Source organism: Ambystoma mexicanum, chromosome 11, assembly GCF_040938575.1.
Source record: "Ambystoma mexicanum isolate Mex_15411 chromosome 11, UKY_AmexF1_1, whole genome shotgun sequence".
Lineage (NCBI taxonomy): Eukaryota > Metazoa > Chordata > Amphibia > Caudata > Ambystomatidae > Ambystoma > Ambystoma mexicanum.
In genome coordinates this window covers 1,460,314,743-1,460,341,738 of record NC_090934.1, presented here as the reverse complement: position 1 = coordinate 1,460,341,738, position 26,996 = coordinate 1,460,314,743, and the positions used below count along the sequence as shown (strand labels likewise).

The 26,996-nt window shown below is 45.7% G+C and overlaps 2 protein-coding genes across 3 annotated transcripts in view; both read left to right on the top strand.

Annotated features, from left to right (window-relative positions):
- The window catches only part of IQCH (IQ motif containing H), a 1,923,049-nt gene extending 1,904,745 nt beyond the window's left edge, over positions 1-18,304 (top strand). For both annotated transcript variants that reach the window (XM_069625132.1, XM_069625131.1), the window contains one exon: positions 14,090-18,304. In XM_069625132.1, coding sequence (XP_069481233.1) covers positions 14,090-14,200 — 111 coding nt within the window. In that variant the 3' untranslated portion in view covers positions 14,201-18,304. The remainder of the gene's footprint in view (positions 1-14,089) is intronic.
- A 1,890-nt stretch (positions 18,305-20,194) lies between these two features.
- Positions 20,195-26,996, top strand: part of C11H15orf61 (chromosome 11 C15orf61 homolog) — a 150,030-nt gene continuing 143,228 nt past the window's right edge. Inside the window, exons 1-2 of the mRNA XM_069625130.1 lie at positions 20,195-20,221; positions 21,145-21,209. The gene's annotated coding sequence lies outside the window, so the exon portion shown is untranslated. The remainder of the gene's footprint in view (positions 20,222-21,144; positions 21,210-26,996) is intronic.

Below are 26,996 nucleotides of genomic sequence, written 5' to 3'. Positions count from 1 at the left end.
CTATGACTCTCCAACCCACCACTACCGCATCTATGACGATCTCGGAACATGCGCCAAAAATAGGTACAACCCAGTATCCTCTCCTATTCAAGGCAATTCTAGACTATATCGCTTAAAGGATAGTTCCGGGACTTTTTTTTTATTGTCCCTACGGGTCGGCCATGTGTTTGTAAGCATAAATCGGTAGATCGTAGGAAACTTTCCTATGGACCTTACCCGACTTTTCGCCCATTATCGCACTCGAAATCAGCCTCCATTTTGTGATAATCCTATCATTCCGCCGCATCGACCTGGCTCACCTGCCTTTGCGGCACTAAATCAAATCCCCCGCCCCTGAAACAGACTTTATCAAAACATTCATATTCCCCGCCTCTATCCGTGACGTGACTGAGCTGCGTAGGCAAACGCGCCCAGGCGTCTTCTACGCGACTCCACACAGACCCCGGAAATCAACACAGATCAGCTCACAATACAGCGCACCACAATTCGGAATATGAAACTGTACTTTGAAATCAAACCGCAAGATTGTAAATGTGGTAAAGTACATTTATTTGACATCAAATGTTTAGAGAATATTCAGCGATTTGCATTTTTATTTGCTCATGTTCCAAAAAGTTCGTATTGAGGAACGCGATGGTCCTTTGCTGTACACAGGGTCTTAGAGCATCTCACAATACAGCACCACAATTCGGAATGTGAAACCGTGGTTTAAAAGCAAACGGCAAGATTGTACATTTGGCAAAGTACGTTTATTGGACATCAAATGTTTAGAGAATATTCAGCGATTTGCATTTTTCTTTGCTCTCGATCCAAATTAGTTCGTCTTGAGGGAAGCGATGTTCGTGTGCAGTACACAGGGTGTTGGTTTACGATAAAAATAAGCTCTTCTGTCGCACTGATAATCGCATGGCTGTTCCAACAACGAGGCACTAGGCCACCACAACGGTAGGTATGTTGCATCTAACCGTTAGTACCGCGTAAGGGCATACTTGTACTTGGCGATCGTCCCATAAAATGGTCAGGGTGGTAACGTTGTTCACGCGGAGAAGCAACTGGCGGCTGTAGAAGCCGTCCGCCGGTGTCTGGTACTCGTGACACAGACAGTAGTGAATGATGTACCTAAAAACATAAAAAATGAAATTAGTCTCACCATCAGATCCTTATTAAAATTATTCATTTCATAGCGAGGACAGCGCTACTGGGTGTACACAAGTGTTTAAAGGCGTGGCGAGGCATGGAGGGGGGGGGAGTGGAGTACAAGGTAAGTAGCATAAAATAATAAATAAATAGGGCCAGCTGGTGGCAAGTGCAAGGTAAGTGCAGAACAAGTGCTGGGAAGGGGGGGCTGTAGGATACTGAGACAGTCCCCCAGTGCAGGGGTTGACAGGGAGGCAGTGCAGGTGGAGAGTGGAAGGGCCCAGGACCGAGGTCGCAGACAGTGGACCAGTTGTAGCAGGGGAGAGGGAGAGAGAAAGCAGAAGCAAAGAGGAAGGTTTTGAGGTGCTTCAGTAAAAGCAGATGTTTCTCCTCCAGATAGTGCGCGGTAGAAAACACTATGCCACATAGAACGAACAAGTACAACTGAACCCGTCTTTAAAGCCACTGTATAGTAATGAAATTGCGGTATAAACTCATCAAAAGTTACTTACATTATATTTGCATTTTCCATTGTGTCTCTGTGTAGGGCAGACCCGAAACACCACTCCTTCTTTGCCGACGTTACTTCTTCTAATGAACGTGGCTCATCGTTTAGTTTCTGAAATTTTATTCATTATCTTTTCTTAGTCTTTCAGGATGGTCCCGGCCTGTCAAGGTCAAATCACAATAGAACCTTATATTGGGTCGTGGGCCGTTCCGCCACCCGAGCAAAACATCAAAGCAGCTGACCTTCACTTTGAGCGAGCACACATTTCTAGTTAGCTCCAGTTAGTGTAAGGGCATCTTGTCTGCGTGCCTTTTTTTTTATTGTCCCTATGGGTCGGCCATGTGTTTGTAATACGGAAACATTCTATAATTTTTGTAAAAATGATTTATATTACTGTTTGGTTTAATTGCAATGGGCCTGCAACATGAGGAGACTCGAGAGAACAGACAATCGAATTACAATCATTTAAACCGTGATGTGTATTTCTCAATGAGCTCTGCTTTAGGTGGACATGGAACAGAGGCAATGTTGGGTGGCAATGCAGTTGTCCCCTGCATAGGTTCGTTCACCACTCCATGTATGTGCCTATCGAGGACATCTACGATAAGTCTCTCAATAAACTCATATTGCATATCCTCAAACACTGGTTTGATCACCCATTGTTTACTTCTTTTAGTGAAGGCCTTATTGTAGCGAAGCGTCCCTAAAGTTCCGGTCGTCCTACTTTGTTGACGGCCAACATTATGGTTATGTGCCAAGACCGCTAGAAGAGTCCGATTTATCATGCCTTCCATGCCAAAATGCAATCTTTTGGGCCTGTACTTTAGGCACATATTGTGGAACACCTCCAAATCTCCTGTGTGGCAGAATTCCGTGAGTCCCCTCAAATCTCTTGTTATAGTTTTATCAAATACAATCTTTTCAATGGCCTTGTGAGTGGGTGATGAAGGAATCAACCACTTCTTCTTCCGTGCCTCCTCTGTGGACAAATGGCCATGTTCACATTTGTGGAAATGCTCATTTGTCGACCATCGATGTACGTTGCTACAGTGCAACATTACTGACCGCCATTTTTCCAGTAGAATTTCCAACGACCCTTCACATGTTTTTGAGCTCCACCAAAGATGGTTGCTGATTGACTTGGACCACTGTGAAATACCTTGCATATCTTTTTTTTTTCCTGCAGCCGACAATTTTTTATTGATTGATTTTGCAAGATGCCAAACGTCAAATTGGTGATTTATATTTTTGTACTGTTCTCTCATTGTCTTGGCAATTGAAACGTGTCTGTCCGTGGCTATCAGGTCGATCACCATTCCCCGCGATTGTAGTTCTTGCAATGATGCTACAAAGCCAACTTTCTCCATGGCCACTGAGGATGTACTTTGTGACACCTGCACGACCACCGAACTCACAATTTTCTTACTTTCCATGTCCTGAAAGTGGTAGGTGCAGTACTTGGCTGAAAATCCTGGACTGTCGCATTGTCCATCACCGGCTAGCCTGAAGCGTTTGCCCGCGAATGTACTTTCCATTGACATTTTTTCCATTCTCCAAGCTTCGCTGATGGCTGGAAATAGATAATCGGTTTGGTATTTGTAGAACTGACTTTTCGCAATGAAATGGATTCCCACAAACTGAAAGAAATACTGTAACTTTTTAAAACTTGAACCACTAAAAAGTGCGGCCGCTGCACAAAGTAGATTGCCTGCTGGCAGTTGCCCCAGCATGGGTTGTGCAGACCATGCGAACGGATGATATTGTGTACAGGTGGCATGTATTTTAAGGTTAGTGCCTCGAATTGCACGAGTCACATTAATCAATGGCTCCCCACATACTTCCCCACCAACCCAATGCCCACATTTCATCATCATAATAATATCCATCAAACAGCTATCGAATACAATGAATTTGGCCTCTTTCCTTATACTGTCACTCTGCATCCCAGCTGGTTCGGCCTGTAACGTTGAGGACATGTCACTCGCATGAAAGGTACAATCTCTGATATCGTCTTCCGCTATGCTGAGTGATATTGATGGTGTTTCATTGTCGTCCACTTCATTCTCTTCCATTGCAACATCTGTTCCTTGTCCGGAGATGGGAGAAAAAAACAATGTCTTCAACTTTCGCGTGCTCTTATTTTTTGCGGGTGTGGATTCTGTGAATTGATCTACGACTGCATCCAAACTACCAGGAGGACATTCACTATCAATGGCTGGTGGTGGTATAGCTCCGTTGTCAATCACTTCATATTCTTCCCATTGGCACGATGCATCTCCAGTCTCAAGTCCCTGCCAAAAGGTTTGACAAGCAACATCTCTCGTTCGCTTCACTGTCTGTGTAGATCTAGTTCTTACACCCACTCGCAACTAGAGGACAGATTAGAAAAGGGATGTTCAGTTTAAACACAATTTACAGTATTGAACTATTGACAGTGAAAGACAACATAATATAGTGAACAGGACACTAACCTTCTTTTGCTTTCTTTTCTTTGAAACTTTCTTTCCTCGAACTTCAACATCTGGACGCTGTTGCTCCGACTCGTGTGTGCATGTCTCCACTTCCTCTCGCGCTGCAACGACTATACTTTCATGATAAGCACATCCATCACTCACTGAGGCTCCATCGACTCGCTGAAACATAGAACTTTCATTAGTATGTATAATAATATTGAAAACACAAAATGTACTTGGGGACCAATACCCATACGTACATCTCAATAGCAAAACACGAATGAACGCATTGTGTAGAACATTCAAACGACAATAGTTCACGCATTGTTGATCTAGTTAGATTGAACTGTCAAGATCCATACCTCGGGCTCCGCATAGACTTCCATTGATGATATTATTGAAGATGACGCTTCAGCAACTCCCTGAAACACAGTAATTGCATTAGTATGGTTTTCTATTTTGTTTAAAAGAACATAAACTTTCTGCAGGCGTCAACGGCTCATCTAAATAGACCTGCACAAATGATCAGTTGTCTAAAATAAATAATGGATATCCAAATATGATTCGATTTGCTCCATCGTTGGAAGTGTCACCACCCAGAGATCTGCATCAACTACTAGGGGTGATGTTCTTGTTGAAGAAGCTCCGTCAGCTCCCTGAAACATAGTACTTGCGTTAATAAAGAAGGAAGTATAGCGGATGTAATCACGTCATTTGATCTCGCATGATTGATCTGTCAGTATCCATACCTCGAAATGCATAAGAACATCAAGGAACGCTGTAACTGCGGTGCACACTTCTGCAAGCTGTTGCGCCGACCCGTAACTGCATGCTCCCCCTTCCTCTTGGACTAATGCTCCATCGACTCCCTGAAACATAGGACTTTCATTAGTAATGAACACAATATTGAAAAAAGAAGACACATAGGAGGGCGACGACAGAAGGACATACCAATGGCTAAAAACGAAAGAAACATTGTGTGTAACAATCACGCTACAAGAATGCAAGATCTGATGATCTCCATCGATGGAACTGTCCGGAAACGTACCTCGAGCATCTGAGTGACATCTACGGTTGTCGTCAATGCGTTGGACTCCTCAGCATCTCCCTGAAAGACAGTACTTGCATTATTTTGGATAACAATAATTATAACTGAAAACAAAGACTAGAGGACGAGTACTGTGGTGTACCATTAGGTAAAATAATTACACGATCAATTAAAACTATTGATTTACATGCCTAAAACAAGTCAGTGTCAGAATAGCTAAGTAAGATTACCCGATAGGCGCTTGAAGTGGCTGATGACTGCAATAACGACACGGATGGAGAATCTTCAGCCTTCATATTGAGTGGATACATAAATGGGGAAATTATTGTTAGCTAATGCTACACACTACCGCAATGCCGAGAGATAAATACGTAAACTTGACTCACCAGTGGAGGGATGTGGACGAATAGAGTGGGAATAGCGGTTGAGAGCAATTTTCGCCTCGCTCGCGGTGTTTTCGTCCTTATTAGCAATGATGTGGAGTACATGTCTGGGCTAAAGTGCCTGCTGCAGATGCGGTATCGATCACCCCTCTTGTCCGCAAAGACTTCTAGGACTCTACTTTCTATCTCAGAGGCTGGATATCCGCAATATCGGACCCATTCTCTTATCTGATCTATTGTCTTAGGGAAAACATGCATTATAGTACCTTCAGATTTGTTATGGGTCTTCGAAGGGCAACCGCCAATGGAACAGGCAGGCATTATGGAAAGTTCTGAAAAGTAAAGATCAACAATTCTCTATGAATACCAATGTGTTAAAACATTAAATGACACATAAAAGGTTCAATGCAAGGTCCGTTTTGGTTCTTGGAACTATACATGTTATTCACATGCGGATAAGTATTTCAATAACTTTCAAAAAATAGAAAAAGTAATTTGACTAAACTCAGAACATGTGACTAGTTCCTTGCATGTACTGTCGTGAACGAAAAGAAAACATGGATGCAATTTGATGACTACTAGCAAATAGATATAAATTAAAAAATTGGACGCAAAATGATTATGGTACATGGACTTACCTTGACGAACAAACAGTTAGATGCAGGGATCAGAGTAGTTTCTTGTCGTAGAACAGGGAGCAGTTCACAGGTTGCAAACTGACGAGTTTGCTCAAAGTGGTCACGGAAGTTCACAGAGACGAAGAGCAGATAACCAGCACCTTCACGGGTTGACTAGCAAAGCGCAAAGAAGTTCTCATTAGAAATATGAAGTGGGTTATAAAGAATTCGAAACAGGGGTGTGTTTGTGAATGAATGACGTGTATATGTCGTGGCATTATGCGGTCTGCAGGGGGCCGTCCAGCGTGAGCGGGGATGCTTGGCAGGAGACACGGGGTCTGGAGGTAGACATGGGAACAACAACCCATGCTCTATAGACCACTTTGAAGTGTACATGGTCTTTGGCACCTCTTGGCCTTTATCGCTCCCTGACAGCTCCACTTGCCAGCACAAGTACCCCGGTGCGAACTGCCTTTGATAGGGCGGGGGGTGGATCGGGGCGGTGGTCGTGCAGACAAGACACAGGAAGACTCGTGAATGGAGACACACTTATGTGGATTGCAGGGGGCCGTCCAGCGTGAGGGGGGATGCTTGGCAGGAGACACGGGGTCTGGAGGTAGACATGGGAACAACAACCCATGCTCTATAGACCACTTTGAAGTGTACATGGTCTTTGGCACCTCTTGGCCTTTATCGCTCCCTGACAGCTCCACTTGCCAGCACAAGTACCCCGGTGCGAACTGCCTTTGATAGGGCGGGGGGTGGATCGGGGCGGTGGTCGTGCAGACAAGACCCGTTTGCCGCAGGGCCTCACCAAGGAGAGGCCATCTAACTGAATGTAAGAGGATGGCTGCAGGATCTACTACATGGAATGCAGGGGGGTGAGTTTATAAATACCTCACCCTCCCAGGAGAATATACACTAGATTCATTTAAAAAATCAAAACAACCATTGTTAAAATATATGTTGGGCTTTATTTTAGATTTTAATTAAACATAAATAATAAACATTACACATTGTAAAGTTGAGGTTGCAGCACATCGAGGGAAAATCCGCGGTATTGTCCACTGTCACTGGGGAAATGTTGTCTAATGGCAAGTACCGCACAGGCAGGTATTACTCTCCGAACGCGGTGTCCGAGCCTCCCGTGAAGCCACCAAGTGAAGCAACGATAGGCCACCAGCCTGTACCACCTGTGAAAAAAAAAGATGCAAACTGTATTAAACTGACCAAACTTTCTTATCAATGTCGATTCAGGTAACACATGTCATTTTTCTTAGAAAAAAATTATATCTAGAAAATGCACTATATGGAACAAATTTACATGCGTTCGAATGATATGTAAATGTAATTTTATATGTGGGAGACGACCATGAAATAGTGGTGGCATCACTGACATCACAAACAGAGTATACTTACTCGTTACTCGGATTACGCGGACGAACAGTGCCGCGAAGTTCGTGCATAAGCACCATCATCATCCTCAACACGGTCCGTGAGAGGCAGGCTTCCCTGAACTCTGGCAGCTCGGTGATGCATTGCGGACTTTGCTCGCCTTCCTGCAGACTTTGCTCGCTTTCCGAAATGTAGGCCAAGCACCCGGAATTTTCACGGCAGCAGCAGTTCTCCTCCTCAGTTGGCATTAGCTCGCACCGATTGCACGTGCACCAGGTGGAGACGCCGTCCATGCGACATGGTCCAGGCTCTTCATCCGTTGACTGGTCCTCCCAACTGCCGTCCGAATCCCCATCGTTTTCGCGTGCTTGACTTTCCAGTAGTTCTTCCTCGGTGTACTCGGGCTCGTACATATACGGCATTATTGTGGCCATTGTGCGGTAAAGATAGTAAAATAATTTACAGAGATGGTACAGGTGTTCACACGGGCTACAAGCGGCGAAGGTAGCTGACCAGAGCACTGAAACGAGTCACAGAATACTCAAAGTAACACAGAGAGAGGAATGGAATCGAAAATCTGCTGCTGTGTGTTGTGAAACGGTCTGTTTATACTTATTGGGGAAAGAGGCGTCCTGCCATTTCCATGGCAACACGTCAATAGCTGAGGCGCAGCGATTGTTGACACGAGACGTGCTTGAAATGGGCAGTACGCGTCTGCTGATGTCAGGCTCAGGGGCGGGGGATTTGATTTAGTGCCGCAAAGGCAGGTGAGCCAGGTCGATGCGGCGGAATGATAGGATTATCACAAAATGGAGGCTGATTTCGAGTGCGATAATGGGCGAAAAGTCGGGTAAGGTCCATAGGAAAGTTTCCTACGATCTACCGATTTATGCTTACAAACACATGGCCGACCCGTAGGGACAATAAAAAAAAAGTCCCGGAACTATCCTTTAAGATCACGCACCAAGGTGTTCTTGCAGAACCATTCTTCTGCTCTAGCCAGGTCAAAACAGCCCAAGCCCAACTCTCTCCCTAAGAACAAACAATAGAAGACACCTCTGGCAGTCACCGCCAAACAATCTGTAAGCACCACTGACTCGCATGTATCGAATACCTACACTGAGCCTCCAGCAGAGCCAGCACTGAACCTTAAAGGGCGCCCTTATCAATGCTCGTTCACTAGGAGCCCATGCCTTTGAGATCCATGACCTCATCACCGAACAAAATGTGCACCTCCTAGTAGTTACAGAAACTTGGCTGCACCAAGCATCTGGACCTTTATTGGCACTTGCCATCCCTCCAGATTACAACATTATCAGGACTGATAGATCCAATGCACATGGAGGTGGTGCAGCTATAATAGCTAAAACAAACATGCAAATTAGATCCTGCCCCCTTGAAGAAATAGAAGGGTACCAACTCCTCTTAGCCAAATTTGCACCTAACCAGAAAACCACCATCAATATTCTGGTCATTTATAGATCACCCAACAACAGGAGCCATCCAGATATAGACTTCCCTCTGCTGTTAGCCCCACATATCAAACCTAATACTAAATGCATCATCCTTGGTGACATTAACTTTAATGATGAGCAGGACCACAAAGCAGACGCCCTCTACGCCGCACTCAAAGATATGAATTTCATACAATTGGTGAATGCACCTACCCACATTAAGGGCCGAACGCTGGATTGGATACTCACGCTTAACTCCAAAGTATCTATCGAGTCGATTGCACCCCTTGACTGGACTGATCACCATAGTGTCAACTTCACCATTACTAGTAACGAGATCTGCCCCCTAAAGACTAGGGTAATGGACACTTATGAAACCAGAAATATTTGTAAGCTAACAGCTGAGAATCTAGCCCCTATCCTAAGTGATGCTTTGACATCCAATATGGTTACAAGTGACAACCCTTGTACCCTCGCTGACACCTACCACAAGTGCCTCACCACCACTATTGACTCGGTAGCACCCAGAATAACTAAAACACGACGCGCCGATAAACGAAAGAGCTTCTGGTTCAATGACGAGTTAGTTTCACTAAGGCGAACTAAAAGATCTCTTGAACATATCTACAAAAAATCCCTCACAATAGACGCGGCCAATGCTTTTAGAGGCGCCAATAAAATCTACAAAGCAGTAATTATATCCCACAAAGCGAATGCATATAACACTTGTATTAACAACCCTTAACTCTAATTCCAAAGAGTAAATCTCCATTCTTAAAGAATTGGAAACCCCAACACCAGACACCACTCCGGTTAACTCCAGCAAAGAATGATGCACTACAATCCAAAATGCGCTAGCCTCAAAAATTGAATTACTACAAAAGAAAATTCATATAAAAAGAAAAATCTTAGCTGGAAAAAACACCCCTAAAAATACTCTCAACAAAACCAATGATAATGCTAACTTGCTTTTCCATTTTACACCAGTGACCCAGGACCTAGTGACAGACGCCATCTGCAAACTCAAAGCCTCCAATTGTAAAGGGGATCATTTCCCAGCCCATTTAGTTCAAATATGTGCCCCTACGCTCACCCCCATTATCACTAACTTTGTGAATGCCTCTTTCAACACAAATACGGTTCTAGCCAGTATAAAAGAGGCATGAGTGACCCCACTTATGAAAAACCATCCCTTGACCCGACAGTGCCCACAAACTACCGACCAATAACTACGGTCCCGTTCCTTCTCAAGATCATAGATAAAAATAGCATACACCCAAATTCAAGCTCATCTTGAACAAAATCAGCTCCTAGGAGTTAGACAATCTGGATTTACCGAAACAGCACTCCTTGATCTGAAAATCCAGATGGACACCATTAGGGACGCAGGTAAACTTTGCATACTACTGCTGTTAGATTAATCTGCAGCATTCGATCTCGAGGATCATGATAAACTATGTACTACTCTAGCAAACGACTTCAGCTTCTCTAAAGATGCCACCCTCTAGGTGAAATCTTTCCTAGCTGAATGCACGTCCAGTGTAACCATAGGCAAAGAGGCTGCTGATCCCGTACCAGTCCCTATAGGGGTACCCCAAGGGTCATGTCTCTCACCCACGCTTTACAATGCATATACAAAACTTCTTTTCTCAGCATTGGATGCCATGGGTGTCATCTACACCAACTTCGCAGATGACACCCAGATCCTCATACCGATCACAGGGATCTATGACCAGGACACGTTCACCATCAACAAGATATACGGCATAATTCAAAATTGGATGGCCTTGAACAGCCTTTGCCTTAACAATGAGAAAACTGAGATTCTCATTGTGGGCTCCAAAATTAGTGCCCTTCACTCGGATTACTCATCTATCAACATTGATGGTACATCGGTTCCAGTATCAAAACAGGTAAAAACCCTAGAAGTTTACCTAGATGCAAATCTAACCATGACGAAACATGTAAATGCCTTATCGTCATCCACTGCATAAACATCTAAACTAATTGCTCTAAGTCACCAGTACCTCTCGTCCATAAACTGTACTACTCTAGCCATGGCTCTGATATTATCTAAGTTGGATTACTGTAATGTACTCCTGCTAGGGACCTCTACCACTAACTTAGGTAAACGACAAATTATGCAAAATAAAGCACTGCGAGCAGCCCAGAGAATTAAGAAAACCGACCATATCGCCATTATCAGGAGGGAGACCCACTCGCTACCCATCAAAGCCAGAATCTTTTTCAAATCCTTGTGTGTTACCCACAAATGCCTCTCGAATAAAGCGCCTATCTACATTAACAACTCAATAAGCAAAAAAGAATCTAAGAGAATGCTTAGATCTAATAACTATTTGCTTCTTGAGGTCCCGTGCTATAAAAGGTTTAGAGCAGGGGGCAGTAGTTTCACATGTCAGGCCCCCAAACTTTGGCACGCCCTACCATTAAACATAAAAAACAAAGACTCCTTTCAGTGCTTTAAAAAACTACTAAAAACCTGGCTATTTAACAAGTTTTAGCCATCTGACACACAGTCAATAATATGGTGTCACCTAATGACTACTACCAGAATATGTATATAGTAAACATGACCCATGTAATGTATTAATTTGTAATGTATGTAATGTATCCATGCTCTTCATAAGTGTTTGAACCAATGTAAAGATGTCTGTAACCAACGCCGTGATACCTCAGGGTTTGGGCGTTCAACACATGCAACAAAAAGAAATCGGCTTACATGGCCTACCTTGCTACAACTAGTAGTAATGCTGTCAGGCCTAGTTTGCTAGTAATTTTTGCTAGATCATTTGGAAACTTCAAGGCCTAAGAATGACTCTGTATTCCCTTGTTCCCTTCCTGCCTTTAAGCACTTTGAAGCACTTCACTTGTGTATAAGCGCTTTACAAATAAACAATTACAATTAAGACTACGCAGATGACACGCAAATCATCTTTAAGATCCCAAAGGACCCTGCCAGCACCATCCCCAACCTCGCGGCATGCCTCATTGAAATTGAAAACTGGATGACTTCTAACCACCTACTTTTCAACCCCGGCGAAACAGAAATCATGATCTGCGTGAAAACTGCCCTCTTCCCCCAACCCAGTCTTTGGCTGCTCTCTGATGGCCTGCCCTCTTCTCCCAACCCACTCTTTGGCTGCTCTCTGATGGCCTGCCCTCTTCCCCCAACCCACTCTTTGGCTGCTCTCTGTAGGCCCACCCCCTTCTACCTCCAACACAGGAAAACACATTGGATGCACCATGGATTCAGACCTAACACTATCACAGCACATCAGCTCAGTGTTGAAACCTGCTATCTACACCTACGCATTCTCTGATGCATCTTCCCCCTACCTGTCCTTCTCACACACAGTTGCTGCAATAACTGATATCATCCTCTCTCACATAGACTATGCTAACACCCTACACTTGGGTGCCCCTGCATCACAACTCAGAAAACACCAATGGGTTCAAAACCCTGCAGCAAGGCGCCTTCTTGCCCATGGCCCCAGAGAACACATTTCACTCGCCCTCTGTGTCCTTCACTGGCTGCCGATCGGGCGACACTCCACGTTCAGGGCAATGTGCATCACACACCGAGCGCTGCACAACACAGGACCAGAATATCTTCAACACAAACTCAATTCCTATAGGCCCCCCAGAAACCTGAGATGAGGCACAGCTCTGCTCTTGTCATCCCAGTGGCTAAATCAGCCAGAGTAGGGGGATATTCTTTCTCCGTCCAAGCTCCCATTAGCTGTAACTTTAGCATCCGCTGCATAGAGGACCACCTGGCTTTCCGGGAGTCACTCTAGCTGGCCCTTCCCTTCTGCATCTTGACTAATCTACCCTACCTCCTGGGTGAACTATCACCCCCTGACAGTTAGGTGAGGGCACCGATGAGTCTCTTGAGGAGACAACAAGACAGTACCTAGCATGCACAGAAAGGATTCCAGTCGATCCGTATGATACGATCTGCAAACCCTCATTACAACTAGATATCAGCCTTGACTCTCGGGTACGTAAAGCACTCCATCTCAATAGAATATAGCCGTACCCCTTCCGGGGAGTGGGCGCACACCCGCGTACATGTGCAACAATTCACTACTCTACTTCAATACGCACATCCCTCTGCCATTAGAATGCAGCTGAGTCCCATATCTAAATGTGGTCCCGCTGGGCACATAATCGGTCTCCTTGACTTGCCTTCTCTCCCGACAGCCAATCACAGCAACCATCCACTAGCCAGGTCTGCATGGGTCACTAGCAGGGACTTAGCCGCCCCTACCTATCTTTGTGCAGGCTAAAATTCACACACACACACACACACACATTCTAAAATCCTCCATTCAATTCTCATAGCTCTGCGATCGGTCCTCGAAGAGCGTTCACCCACAGTGCTTTGAGGCCATCCCAGTGACATGAAGCGCTATACAAATGCCATATAACATAACATAGCAGTGCCTGGAGAGACCAGGTCTGGGGATACTCTGGGCTCGATGTTTAGTAGCAGCTTTGGTTAGCCTTGATTGACTCAGTCTGCTGAGCCGATCTGATCATTTTATGCTTTATGTTTTGGGTACCATGTTTCCAACATAAATGTCAGATGTGGTAATATGGGATCCAGGTTTCAGGGGGAAGTGGATCTCGATTCCTACAACCAGTCCTTTTGTGAGGATTCACGGGTTATGCCCTGGGCCATGCAAAAGGACCTGATGTGATACTGGGAAAGGTATGGGGCACCCTGTTCAGATCCGGGTGTGGTGCTGGCCTAGTCTGTGCATGCTTGGGCTGGTGTGGGATACCCTGATCCAATGATAGGACTCTTGCCTGTATACCTCTGGTCAGAGCCGCTGTTAGGCCTGGTGCAAGGCCCCTACTAGACGTTGGACTCTGAAATCAATGGAGATTCGCATGAAGTGGTCCTCGTGCCGCCCTTCGCCCCATCTCCACCCATGGTGCTGCAATGAGTCATCTGTCCCTCAAACCGAAGTGTGCGGTGCTGGGGTTGGATTGCCTCGGCAAATCAGCTGGGTGGGTTAGGGCAGCCTGCTGTACTCGTACCCACCAGCTTTCCCTCTCCCATTACAGGAAGCTGTGCACGACATCGAGAGCATCCTGGGCACTGCGGAAGAGAACAAGCTCACGTTTGAGCGTGAGCGAGCGCTCGCCATCAAGGAGGCCCCAGCCGGAAGCACTTAGCTGACCCCAGCCCTAAAGTGCAGCTGAAACGCCAAGAAGGAGCCACCAACGGAGACATGCCTGCTCCCTCCACAGAGCCGTTACTAACTGCAACATGGATCTACTCAGTGTGTATCTTCGTGTGAATGTGCCATGAATGTACTGTTGATTTTTCTCTACTGAAAATAATAAGAATAGCTGTACTGCTATATTGCGCACAATACTCCTTCCGGGGTGTCCAGGCACTTTAAACACTGTTTGTAACGGGACTGTTACTCATCAGACATGTCAGGCTTACACTGTCCATTTCAGAACAATCAAAGCTAGAATCAACAACGTGCAGGACTCACTGTAGGCAAAGCACTGGTGCCTTAACCTCCCGATCTATCTGGTCAGACAGAGGGAGAGCAGTGTAGCTTCTTCCCGGGGCCAGTGGGTGGTCCATGACAGAATGACACCTGGCGTATTGTACACCTGACGGGACACTCTGCAGCAGTGACGCACTCATCCCACGCGGGGAGAGCAAAGGATCCTGGGAAGTCAGTGGACACCCTCTTGCTTTGGGTAACCTAGCCTGCCTATCCATCTCAATGCACAGGACTGACCCATTGAAAACCTAGGGTGGGCGGTGGTGTACATGTCTCACAGGGTTGATGCCCTTTGGCAGATGGTCATTGAAGAACCCACAAAAACGCAGTGTTCTACATACAAAAAATGCAAGAGTCGCATCACCGTACCACGTGGCTGCCAGTATTGGAGAATGCCACTTTTCGTGATGCGATATTAGCATCCGGCAAATCCTTTTTGGAAGGTTGTGGAGAGCAGTTTTTCAGAGCGAGAAAGTGGATACCGATACTAAAAATCAGGGCATTTCCAGGCCAATAGGAAAAGTCCGAAAGCAGGCATAAAACATGGTTCACGATTAGGAGCACACTTAAAGGGCGATTTCACGTGCTGTGGGCAGGTATAGCGTCTGCGTGTATAGTATGAGAACGTATATACAATGACATAAACATACTAGCTTATCCCCCAGAGTAGAGGTGAATTGGTCTATGTTCTACGAGAAATCAAAAGGTGTGCCAACCGCCTGCTGCCTCTGAAAGGCTAGTGGGTGAGGACGCAGGCACTTAGAAGTCTGCCCTGTACTCTTTATCCATACTTCTGTGCCTGTTCGCCCTTTGTGTAACAGGCCATCAACAGGCCATGCTTCTGAGTCCCGTGATCGCCACGACCTGACACCGAGTAGCCACTGTGCCAGAAGGTTTCTACTACTTGTCATTAAACTGTGCACAAGGGGAGGCCCCTCCCCTATTATGAACTCACGGGGCGTGGGAACCTTTTACCCTTGTCAGCTGGGTCTTTGTGATTGGGTTGCCCCTACGCTGCACACCTGACCACCACGCCCATCTCATCCATTCTAGTAGGAAGACCTCATTTTGCCTCATTGCGATGCCAAAGCCTGCTTCACCATAGCAGATGACATGTGCACCTCAAGCTATGTCTTGCAATGGCTGTTTGACTACAAGACCTTTATTCCATCATGCGGTTACTGCTCAGTCCTTTGCGTTTGACCATTTGACTGAAGGTTATCTGCCTACCTTTTTGTCAGCCGGGGTGTCTCTAGCTCATACCAAGACCATTTTAAAAAAAAATGCATTTATATTGTGCCAAAACCTGCAGGCATCGGGGCGCAGAAACACAGATTCTAGGACACCATGTGTCCAGATGCTCCAAACAAACGGAGGTGCCTGCACTGTTAAGCAAATGGCTATCAGGACACCAGTGTGTGGTGCAAACCATTCTATTAGCACACCGAAGTTTTGCATCTGCCACTGATTCAGGGCTGATTTCTTATTTGTGGATTGTGACTGATGCTCATCTTGTGGTGGTGTGTCTGCAGCTGCGTCCGGGAAAGCCTCTCATTTTGCTCCCAAGCTATATACCTGCTTTGCCCTTTATAAATGATTTAATTAGTATTTGATCACACTGCTCGCTGTAGATTTTATGAAAAGCCAGTCATGTATTTCTTAATGGCACGTTGAGAGCATATGTCACTGAGAAAATGCGGGCACTGACTGGCAGAGCCACATACTGTGCCTTGTCCCACCTGAGGCTGATTCTTCATTGGGGGTCTCCAAGCAACTCCCTATTTTGGGTCACCATGTAACTAATTCCCTCTTTAAGGGCAACACGACCGTACCTCCTTGTGTTCACCAAACAATTCACCCTTAGGGGTAATTAGCAAGCCACCTTCTCCTCCGGGTTGCCCAGTAAACATGGCTTTAGGCTCAGAAAGCCACTCTTTCAGGATGCAACATCAGCCTTTGGGTCGACAAAGATTTGTCTTCTTACAGTCATCGAGCATCTCTTCCATTGGTATCAGCAAGCAACTCCTTAAGATTGACCAGCATCCCTCGCATTTAGGTTACGAAAGCAACTTCTTTTGTATTCCCTCATAAGGAACTTCCAGTTCAGTTACCAAGCAACTCAAAACTCAGTCACCAGGGAGCTCTCTTTAGGGTTGCCGGAGTCAGATAACTCTGGCGGCCCCAGTGTCAGTTACCTTCAGCCTCATATTCAACAAACAACTCCCACCCCATGGGCACCAAGGAACCCCTCCCACACTGTTACTGGGTAACCTCTGCCTTAACTATCACTAAGCAAGCCACGTTTTATAGTCGCCAAGCAAATCCCACATTATCAATCAAGCAATTAAGTCCTGCATTAGAATTGCCAAGTAACTATTGCGTTAGAATCACTAACAACTGCTGCCACGGGTTTGCCGAAAAAAGTCCAAGTAGACCCTTCCGTAGTGTTGTTGAATAGCTCCTTCCTAGGCCCATTGAAGAACTCCAGGTACAGTAACATTGAAACACTCCAAACATTTCGTTTATGGTAATTATTTCATTTCATTTTTATTTCATGGCAAATCCCCAAACTCGGTGAAGTGGCAGAGCTAGGAAAAGCTCATCGCTCTTTGACCCCTTTCAGAACCTGACGTGCCACCAGTAAACCACAAAGTAGTGGAATGGCATTGACCAGTACCCAACCAGGAGCTTTTTGTCCTCACTGGCACCAAAACCAGAGGCCACTGTTATCAAGTGCTATTACAGCTCTTTTACCCAGCTGCGAAATCATTGACTTTTGAACAAAGACAGCAGTGCCCTGATCTCATTTATCCACCTATGGGATTTTCGTCAATCTCTTTTTTGTTTTAATGTTCCCTTTGTATAGTACATTGGATGCATCTAAAAAGATTGTATAACACAATGATGAATTGTCAGAAAAAAGTTTGTCGACATTAATAATGCCTTATTTTATTTTTGAAATAGTGGGGGCTGTCACCGTAAACTCCTCTGACTATACCTTCACTATCACTCCGCTTTCCCTCTTTTTTCCTCCATTAATTTCCGTCAAAGTAGTGTCATCAGTGGGGTCTTTTTCAGGCGTGTTCAGTGACTATTACTCGTTACTAAGTAGTTCACTAGAGGACTGAGGTACTGGTAGTGCTGCTGGGCAGAAGAAGTGATTGGCCGTGTGTACCTTTCTCAGCCATTCAGAGGCCCATCGTCCTCCGTATAATTCACATTAAACAGTGTCTGATATCAACATAGATATCTGCCCCAAATACGGACTTCCAGATGAATTCATTAGGCCAATTTCCTGCCTGCTATTGACAGACACAAAAAGGACACATGTCTTTTGCATGTTGAAAATAAATAGTCCACCAATTTGCTGCTTGCAGGGTAAAGAATAGAACCAATGAGGTTGGCCCCAAATCTTTCAGTTTTGCCGTGCTTGTTTTGAAAGCTACCAAAACCTCCTCTGGTCAATGCTGCTGTTTTCTGAGCTGGTATCACATTTTATGGAACACAGCCATCGCGGTCTTGTTTCTTTTGAATCCATTTCTGGTGTTGCCAAGCTTTTGCCTACAGGTAGAGAGAGAATAGTAATCGCTCTTCTCAAATGTGTGTTTACTGTTGGATCAGTTCATGCAATGTGCTTATCTGTTCACGCTAACAATTGTGTTTTGACATGATGCTACCAATTAAGACTTAATCCTCTGCTATTTTTACCCTTTTGCTATTTATTTGTATAGTAACATAAAGCTGTTTTATAAAAATAGCTATGTCTCAGTGTTTTATTTAGTCTCTATTTGTAACTTTACATACGCTTTTCCCAGCAACGACTCGCCGCTTCCAGACAGGGCCTCACTCCTTGTTATGGGGCAAGGATCTGCCAAGCTTGTGACACATATGCCCTCACTAGGAGATAAATGTTGCAGTTGTTTATTGGACTGTATTAGTAGTGAATGGGCTATGTTTTGCAGACGGAGCCCTAGAGAGGGCCGAGCCTTCAGCATTACGGAGCAACGCCCATCCATCTGGAGTGCAAAATAGTGCAAGACTTTGGCTCACTTTGTCGAGTAGCCCATCATCTCCTGTGTCTGGCAATGGCCCAAAATGTCGCCCTCATAATTGCGACGGTCGAAATCCTGACTTTTTTTTTAGGCCCACTTACATCATATATGTGGGGGACTATAATATGATATAATAGTGATGTGGGGGGGTTCTCCCCCCGCATATGTATGTGCTGTAAAATAAAAGAAATGCATTTTGGGCCATCGCAATTATGGGGGTCGCAGTCATCGCATAGATCCTTGTGTCTGATCCCTAACGGAGGCACAGGCCAGGCATGCAGAGAAAGACCTTCAGGAAGAAGGCATACATACAATCTTACGCAACACAAAACCCACAAAAAAACTCAGACTAAAGACTGCTGAAAAGAAATGTCAGTAGAAATCAAATGTGATCATACACGAGCATTGACACAACAGCTTAGACAGCAGGGTCCAATGCAAAACGCCCATCTCCTTGAGTCTACACGCATAATGGCTCAGAGTAGCAAGAATTTCCAAGCAGCAAAACAAGGGTGAGATATATTCTCTGATGTCTAGTTGGGTTATCAATTTAGGATACAATGCTTTTCAGCAAGCACCTTCAGACGAGTCTAAGTTTTCAGGTCTGCACTCTATTCCAGGAGACCCTGCCTTTCTGATTATTGCCCGTCCCAGGTCAGAGTGCTCGTGAAGCCCCGCTGCTGCTCCTTGAAACGTGAATACGTACTACAGGCCTGTGGGGAAATGCTGCCAGTGTAGCTCTGAAAAGCAGCTCTAGTAAAGGCTTGGTAACAAAGAGCAGCCCCGTGTTACCAGTCACTCTCTGTACAGCCGCTAGACTTTACAGTGTCTACATTATACACTCAACATTGTCAACACCCTCTCCTATGAAGTGCTGATCAAGGATCGAAACAGAACCGAGAAACGGAGTAATAAAACATGAATTTCATTCTTTCAATTATACAATTGAAAAGCATATTAAGTATGATAAAATGCCTTCTTAGATGTTTGATAATATGACATAGGGGAAGGCACGGCACTGTACGGTTGTCAAAACTGGAGTACTTAAGGCAGAGAGAGGCGTGTAAGACAGCCCAGGGCGCCCTGAACCTAAGACAACTTTTATTAACACATATCGGAAACCCAGCTTTAAGTGCACCAAGAAAGTAAACAGTTAAAAATGAGGATCAACCTTTAAGATATGAAGAGGGCAAGATACAAAGGAAAATATGATTGGCGAAGGGGGGAATAACATAAACACCTTAAAATAGTAATAGTAGCAGAGTGTCCATCAATAACACCTCCAGTTGGGGGCTAAAGCAAAAATAACTAAGTGTAGATCCCCAATACTTGTGTCTTTTATATATTTACATATTCTCACCAGCGTGCTAGGAATCTCTCTGAAATAAACATTGCACTTAAATACATTTCAAATAACAAGCAGTCTGCATTAGCAGGCTACTGCTCCTTTAAGAGCTCATTCACAGCCGGGCCATTGTGACACACGCAGTGCTGCCAGCCCACATTCTACAAATGAGTGTTTAACTTTCAGATTCCTGGCACGCTTTCTCAGCGTGCACTAGAGGAGGGCAGGCGTGCGTGAATCTGTAAAAGACACCAATACGGAGGCTCTACACAGAAAGGTAAGGAGCTAAACCATCCCAGGAACTGGGTCTTATATAGACACACATACTTTAAAAATATAAATACCAAACGATCATGCAGAAAGGAAAAAGACAACCAGAAATGGCTTCCGTACCTGGGATAAGCAGGAAGAGGGTTCTCATTAAAATGGGGTTCTCAGCACTACATAGTTGGACCGTGGAGTGTTGGGGAACAATACACAAACCACTGCCTTGCCCCTGGTTGAGTGTGCCCCAACTCTCCCGGGCAACGACTGATTGACCTTTTCATAGCAGAACTTGACACAGTCCACAATCCATGAGGCAATGCTCTGCTTCAATATGGCATGCCCCTTGTTCTGATCTGAGAAGGCGATCAGTAGTTGCTCCGAATTCCAGAAAGATGTAGTCCTGTCTGGGTAAAACGTAAGCGCTGGTTGGGTTCTGGAAAAACTCTGGGCCTCATTACGAGTTTTCCTCCAAACTCGGGTCCGGTTCCGTGGTCCCTGAATGGGGAAATACCGGGCCATTCCAACCTCGGAGGACCCGGTATTTCCCCATTCAGGGAACACATCCTCATTCCCATTTCAGCCCCCATAGGGCTCAATGGGAATTGGGAGGGAGCTAACAACGGGCCCGTTAATAACGGGCCCGTTGTTAGCTCCCTGGTCCCCTTGCAGGACCCGTAAAGGACGTCTGGTCTGACCAGACGTCCAGAGCGGGTCCCGCAAGGGAACCTCGTAATAGGGCGGAATGGGATTAACGGCACCGGCACCTTTTCCGGCGCCATTAAACCCATTCCGCCTGCCTCGTAATAAGGCCCACTCTGTGGTATGTCCGAAGGAGACAGACCTGTTTTTGGCATTCTTACAGATGTTTTATTGAATTGATGATAAATTAAAGCCCTCACTATCCCTAATCTGTGGATTTTCCTGCCTACCTAGGGCGCTTGTCGTCTGTTGTGAAGTCCAAAGGAAACAGTCTGTTAAGGTGGTGTGGAAACCCCCAGGTAAGCAGACTGGACAGGGCGGGGAAATTCCAGACCCAAAAACGGTACAGTCAAAAAATTTGGCAAAGACCTGTTTTATTCACACTCCATATAAAACAGGGGGCGCAATGATCGCCACAATCTCTAAGCATGCGCTCGTCTTAGGTTTCACAAATGGTTATAAACATAAAACACGTCACAACTGATGTCACATTACTCTTCAGCGTCACAAAAACCTGTGGTGAAATGAGATGAAATGAAATTATATTTTGTTTATATCGCGCTCGTACACAAGTGTTTCAGAGCGCGACCATACAAAGGGAGGGGAACAGGGGAGAAAACAAAACAAAAACAGCGATTTTACTAGGCCCAGTGACATTAAGAAAGCGCAAGTGCATGGAAAAGGGAAAAGGGGGGAAGTGCATGGAGGGGCGGGGAGGAAGTGGAAAGTACGGAACAGAGTAGAGCAGAATAAATACTAAATATAATAAATAAATAAAGGCGATAAGCCTTGGTAGTGCAACCAGCTAGTGGTAGGTGATAGATTAGTCAGTATATCTGATAAGTGCAGAAGAGAAATGGGAGGGGGACTGTGCTGGTACAGATACAGAACCCCAGTGCAAAGAGTGGCCCGGAGGCAGTGCAGGAGGGTGGTAGGGTGAGCAGGTACCCGGGTCCGAATGACAGAGGGTGGCCAGGTCACCATGCCAGGAGAGAAAACAGATCAGCAGGGGACAAGGGGGGCAAAGGCAAAAGCAAAGAGGAAGGTCTTGAGGTGCTTCTGAAGCCGAAGATGGTTCTCCTCAAGTTTCAAGGCAGCATGGAGGCTGTTCCAAAGGGAGGCCCCGGTCGAAGACAGGGATCTGCCATCAGCTTGTTTCTTTGCAAAACGACTAACCCTGAGGGAGTTAGAAGTAGAGGAGCAAAGGGCTCGAGGGATTGGTTAAGGGAATCAACTAAGTATATTTTCCATAGGGGTTAGTGTTTTCATTGGTTGCACTCTATCTGGTGGCTCCACCCAAGACAACCACCTAAATTGTTACAGGTGAATGCATGTCATCTCTACTCTATTGAATTGGCTGGTGCAACAATTAATGGAGTACCGTTATTGGAGGGTAAGGATTGGTTAGCATTCACTTTCCTAGTCTTGGCAACTTGGAAGGTTATCGGCACTAGAGCAACAATAGTAGCCAGGGGGATCGGCACCAAGGTGCTACTTCTCACAATTAGGCTACCATCTCTGATTGTCTAGGCCCCAAGCCAGGACCTGGCATATCTTGTATCCTTGTATGGAGAAATCGATGGGAACGAAGGCCTCAGCCTGTCTGCCCCTGAATCTATTGAATAGCCCTTCTTCTCCACTTGCAGGTCAAGTGTGGAGACCACATTTTGGATTATTCTGCTCAGCATTTACAAAGATTTTAGCCCTTATTAATATGTTTCTTTGCTTAAACTAAGAGGAATGTGTCTAACGCCTAGTAACTGGTGTCATCTGTTCTTGATCCAAACATTTCTTTCCACGGTAACCTTAGCAAGGGATCTACAGTTGTCTGGGCTGTTCAGCTTCCCCTGCAACTTCAAGGTTTCTCGATGTCTCCCATTCAATTTAACGTGGTTGGCACCGTCCATCTTATCTATCATGACCACTCATTCCTTTTGCACTTCTGCGTTAAGCAGGCTTTATATGTATTCTTATGCCTCTTGCGTTTCAGCATGTATGTGGGAATAAGTTCTCTAGTGTCTATTGGATGCAAGCCTATTCTTCATGTCTAAATGCAGTTTGGCCAGTTGTTTGTGTATCTTTGCAGTGGATGCGTATTTGCTTTGTGTCTGATGCCTCTACGTGTGTTAACTCCAAGAGTGGCGTCATTCATCTGCCTTCGTCATCCTGGTTACAGCATGTTCATATCTGCCATAGCCTGCAAATTCAGCTCCTCTTCGATCCCTCCAGGGTAGAGTTGCCTCAATGAGTAGCGTCTTTCGCATCTGCGGTGAGGGAGCAAATGCCATAAATTATGTGAATCTTTCATTTCTATAATATCGAGGCGGGGAGGGGGCGATGTAATGAATGACACATTAATTTGCCTCTCTTCAAGTCTGTCCCCCTTCCAAAACTAAGCTGCACTGACCCTACCACTAAGACCAAGCAACTAAAGTCCACGAGAAGAACCCCCTTCTCCTGGAAAGGCTTCTCCAGCCTATAATTCTTAGATCGTTAAAGACTATTTGCTGTATTCACTCATTCTGTTCCTTTAGGGGACTTTTCCAACTCCCTGGTACCCCTTTCTCTTGACTTTATGAAGTCCTCTTCTTCTGCCTTCATGGCCTCAGAGATTCTTTTATTGTGCTTTTCTCAAGTGTCTCTGAAAGTCTCTCTCTAGTCTCTACAGGGAAATGAACCTGCCTTATGTTGTTCCAGTTCTCCGTCCTATTTCTGGCATTACTGAGACAAATAGGAAGAGTCCCATGATGATTTTCACTCTATCAGTTCTTTCTCATTTCACTGGGACAAGTAGGATGAGTCGCGTGAATCTCACCCTCTTACTTTGTTTTGTATCACTGGGACTAGTAGATTAAGACCTGTGATGATTCTCACTGTTTCGCTTTTTTCTTGTATCACTGGGACGAGTGGGATGAGTCCTTTTGATGATCAAGGCTACTGTGATGAGTATGTTTCTGGAGGTCATTATACTCGTGTTCGCTCCCAGGTCTCCCGCCATCCCCATTACATTCTATTGTATGGGTTGGCGTTGCTGGGCCTGCTCGCAGGATAGGGTCTTGTCATAATTCGGTCAGAACGGCTTCTGCTTTATCTCTAACTCTCTCTGCTTCTTGTCCACGGTGCCAGCGGTGTAGTGGTCTCAGCGTAATTACCAAACTGCATAGTCCACCTTCTTTGGACCATGCCACCCCTCGTGACTGGTGCTATTCTTTGGGGTTTCCTTCCCCTGCTCTGCTCTTCCTTCAGCTCTCCTGGTGCTTCCCTCGCACACCAGCTAGTTGCGTTTTCAATACAGAGGATCGCCCGGTTTTGACCAGCTTCCACAACAACGCTGGTCTGAAACGCGTGGGTTTCACTTCTCACTGATAATGGTCCTTCTTCCCTTTTTATAAGACATTGCTGGGCCCTCCCCAGCAGAGGATTATAGTTCTTTTTCTCTTCCAGTTGAGCGCTTTCCATCGCTCGCTCGTTCCTTCTCGTCACAGTATTGCTGGTTTCTACCGACTGAGTGATCGTTATTACTCGCTCACTCTTCTTCTTCACAGTAGTCTTACCAGGTATTTCTTCAGGTTGGATCTGGGATCCTATGACACAATATCAAACAGTGGTTTGGTCTGCTGGTCCTTTCTGAAGACGTGATGTTACAGTCGGTTCAAGAACGTGGGATTTTGGTAGTTTCTGCGAAACGGGAGTCCTTGCCCCCAATGGGGAGTCTCTCCCTGTGCAGTCCCACTTGCCGCTGACCCCAGAGGGAATATCACATAGCAGGCTTACCTCCCTAGTCTCTACAAGGAAAGGCTCTCCCTGGGGAGAAGTGACTAAATCCCACAATTTGTCCCAGCAGCAGATAGGTGCGTTGGTTAATGCAGAATCTTCTGAAGGAGGCTCCTTTGGAACTCACTTAACTACGGCGAGAGCAAACAATGATTCATGACATGGCTGTCTCATGACTGCAGAAAGATAAACTCGCATTGAAGAGTAACCTCATTGCCTGTACCCTGTTTATGCCAATCTGTAATCTTCTGAAAATGCGCCCAGATACCCCAGGGTTCGGTGCGCTATACAAATCAATAAACAAACAAACAAAACAAGAGTGTTGATGGGCACCCCAAGCCATGTCCAGAAAATAAGGCCAGATCTTATGAAACCGGCAAAGGACCAGGCACCCTCCATTCAAGCACACCAGTTGCAGAACCTCTAACATTTCTTAAGCATAGGTGTCCCTTGTGAAGAGTGCTCTTGCCTTGGCCAGAAAGCCCATGCAATCCTGCCCCAGCGCCAAATGGCCTAACTCTAGGACCTCAGGAGCCGCACCACCAGATTGAGGGAGACTAGGTTGTGGTGGAACACCCTGCCCTGTTCCCTGGAAAACAAGTCATGTCAGCGTGGCAACAGAACATTGGGCTCCAGATATACATGCAGAAGCTCTGAGTACCAAGACTGCCTGACCCATATTAGGGTGATCAGTATCAAATTGCAGGGAGAGCGCCTCAACTTGTTGATAACTTTCTGTATCAGGGATTGGAGGAAAAGCATACACAAATGTCGCTGACCAGCTGATCAAAAACACATCCCCTGAGTCTTCGGATGGAGAGTCCTCAAAAGCAAAGTATGGTTTTCTGCAGTAGTGAGAGCAGATGAACCTCTGGGGTGGGGGTGAGGGTGTAGGGCAACCTCAGAAAAGATGAGCTACCACTTCCACATCCACCTCCTACTCATGGCAACCTCTTAGATTCCTGGTGAGTGCATCTGCAGTCACATTCTTTTCTCCTGCCAGATGCACCGCCGGCAGCCTCACTTGGTGACTGCAGAACCACCTTCACAAGGTTAGCGCATCCCAGTGCCCTCCTGTGTCTGGTCTGAATGCAGCACATCACTGTTATGTTGTCGGTTTGAATGCTGACAGACTTCCTGGATACTACTAGAAGGAAGGTTCTGAGTGCAAGGCGTATCACCCTCATTTCCAGCACATGCCACGACTCCCTTGAAGACCAATTACACTGAAACTAAAGATGCCTAAGGTGGACCCCCAGCTTGACAGAGATACATCACACACCAGCAACAGCTGATAAACCTAATACTGAAATGGCATTCCCATGACCAGGTTGGGAGTGTACGTCCACCAGAACAGAGCGCGCTTCATCACATTGTTCACAAAGATGTCTTCTTCCCAGACTCCATCTAGCTGACACCACTTGAAGTCTAGCTGTTCCTGCAGCCTGCAGAACAGGATTAATCGGATGCAGAATGTCCTCAACCCCTTGGACTCATGTACTTCCTGGCAGTTAAAACCTTCCCTTGCCTGAACTGAGTCACCAAATGAGCCAATATCCTAAAAAAACATAAAATTGAAGGGAGGAAAAGGATGGTTTGCTGGGCATTCAATTTTGCCAATTTGTTTGAACTATCTGGAAGCTAGCTTGTCAGCCAGAAGTTGGCTTTGCACCCCCCACCCCCCGCCCTGAAACGGAGGGAGCAAAGAAACCTGCCCCAAAGCTCTGCTGCACTTCCAGCTCTGCATGATGCTGGCATGATACAGCCCATGAGAAAGTCAGAAACACGTATAAGGATGTGGAGATTAGCTAATATTTGTGGGGCAGGCCTCTGATGTCTAAGCATTGACACTGCCTTCAAAGTGGTTCTTGCTAAGCATCTGCTCCCTGCAATGTCCCTTGCCCCCATAAGAATAATTAGATCCTAAGATGGGCTCTAGTCAAAAGGATTTGCAATGGCAACCACTGTTGGACGCTGTGGGTGGAAGATCAGGGCGCAGGGACAGTAGTATTGTCTAGGCACCTTTTAACACCAACAAACGCATGCCTCCACAAGGAGCCAACAAGGCTGTGTCTCCATGAAGGACAGGTAACAATAAACGGCCTGAGAGTCATGATCTGACAACAGCGTGGCTTTGATTATGGACATTTGATCAAACTCTGGAAGATGAAGAGCTTATTCTGTGCTGCCAAGGATCTAATTTGTCTCCTGGAGGCTCAGACTAGTGCTTAACGTCATGCTCTCTTGTCAGCTCCTGGTGTGACTAATGCCTTTTCCTGGTAAGCAAGCCCAGAGTAAATTATTACAACGTA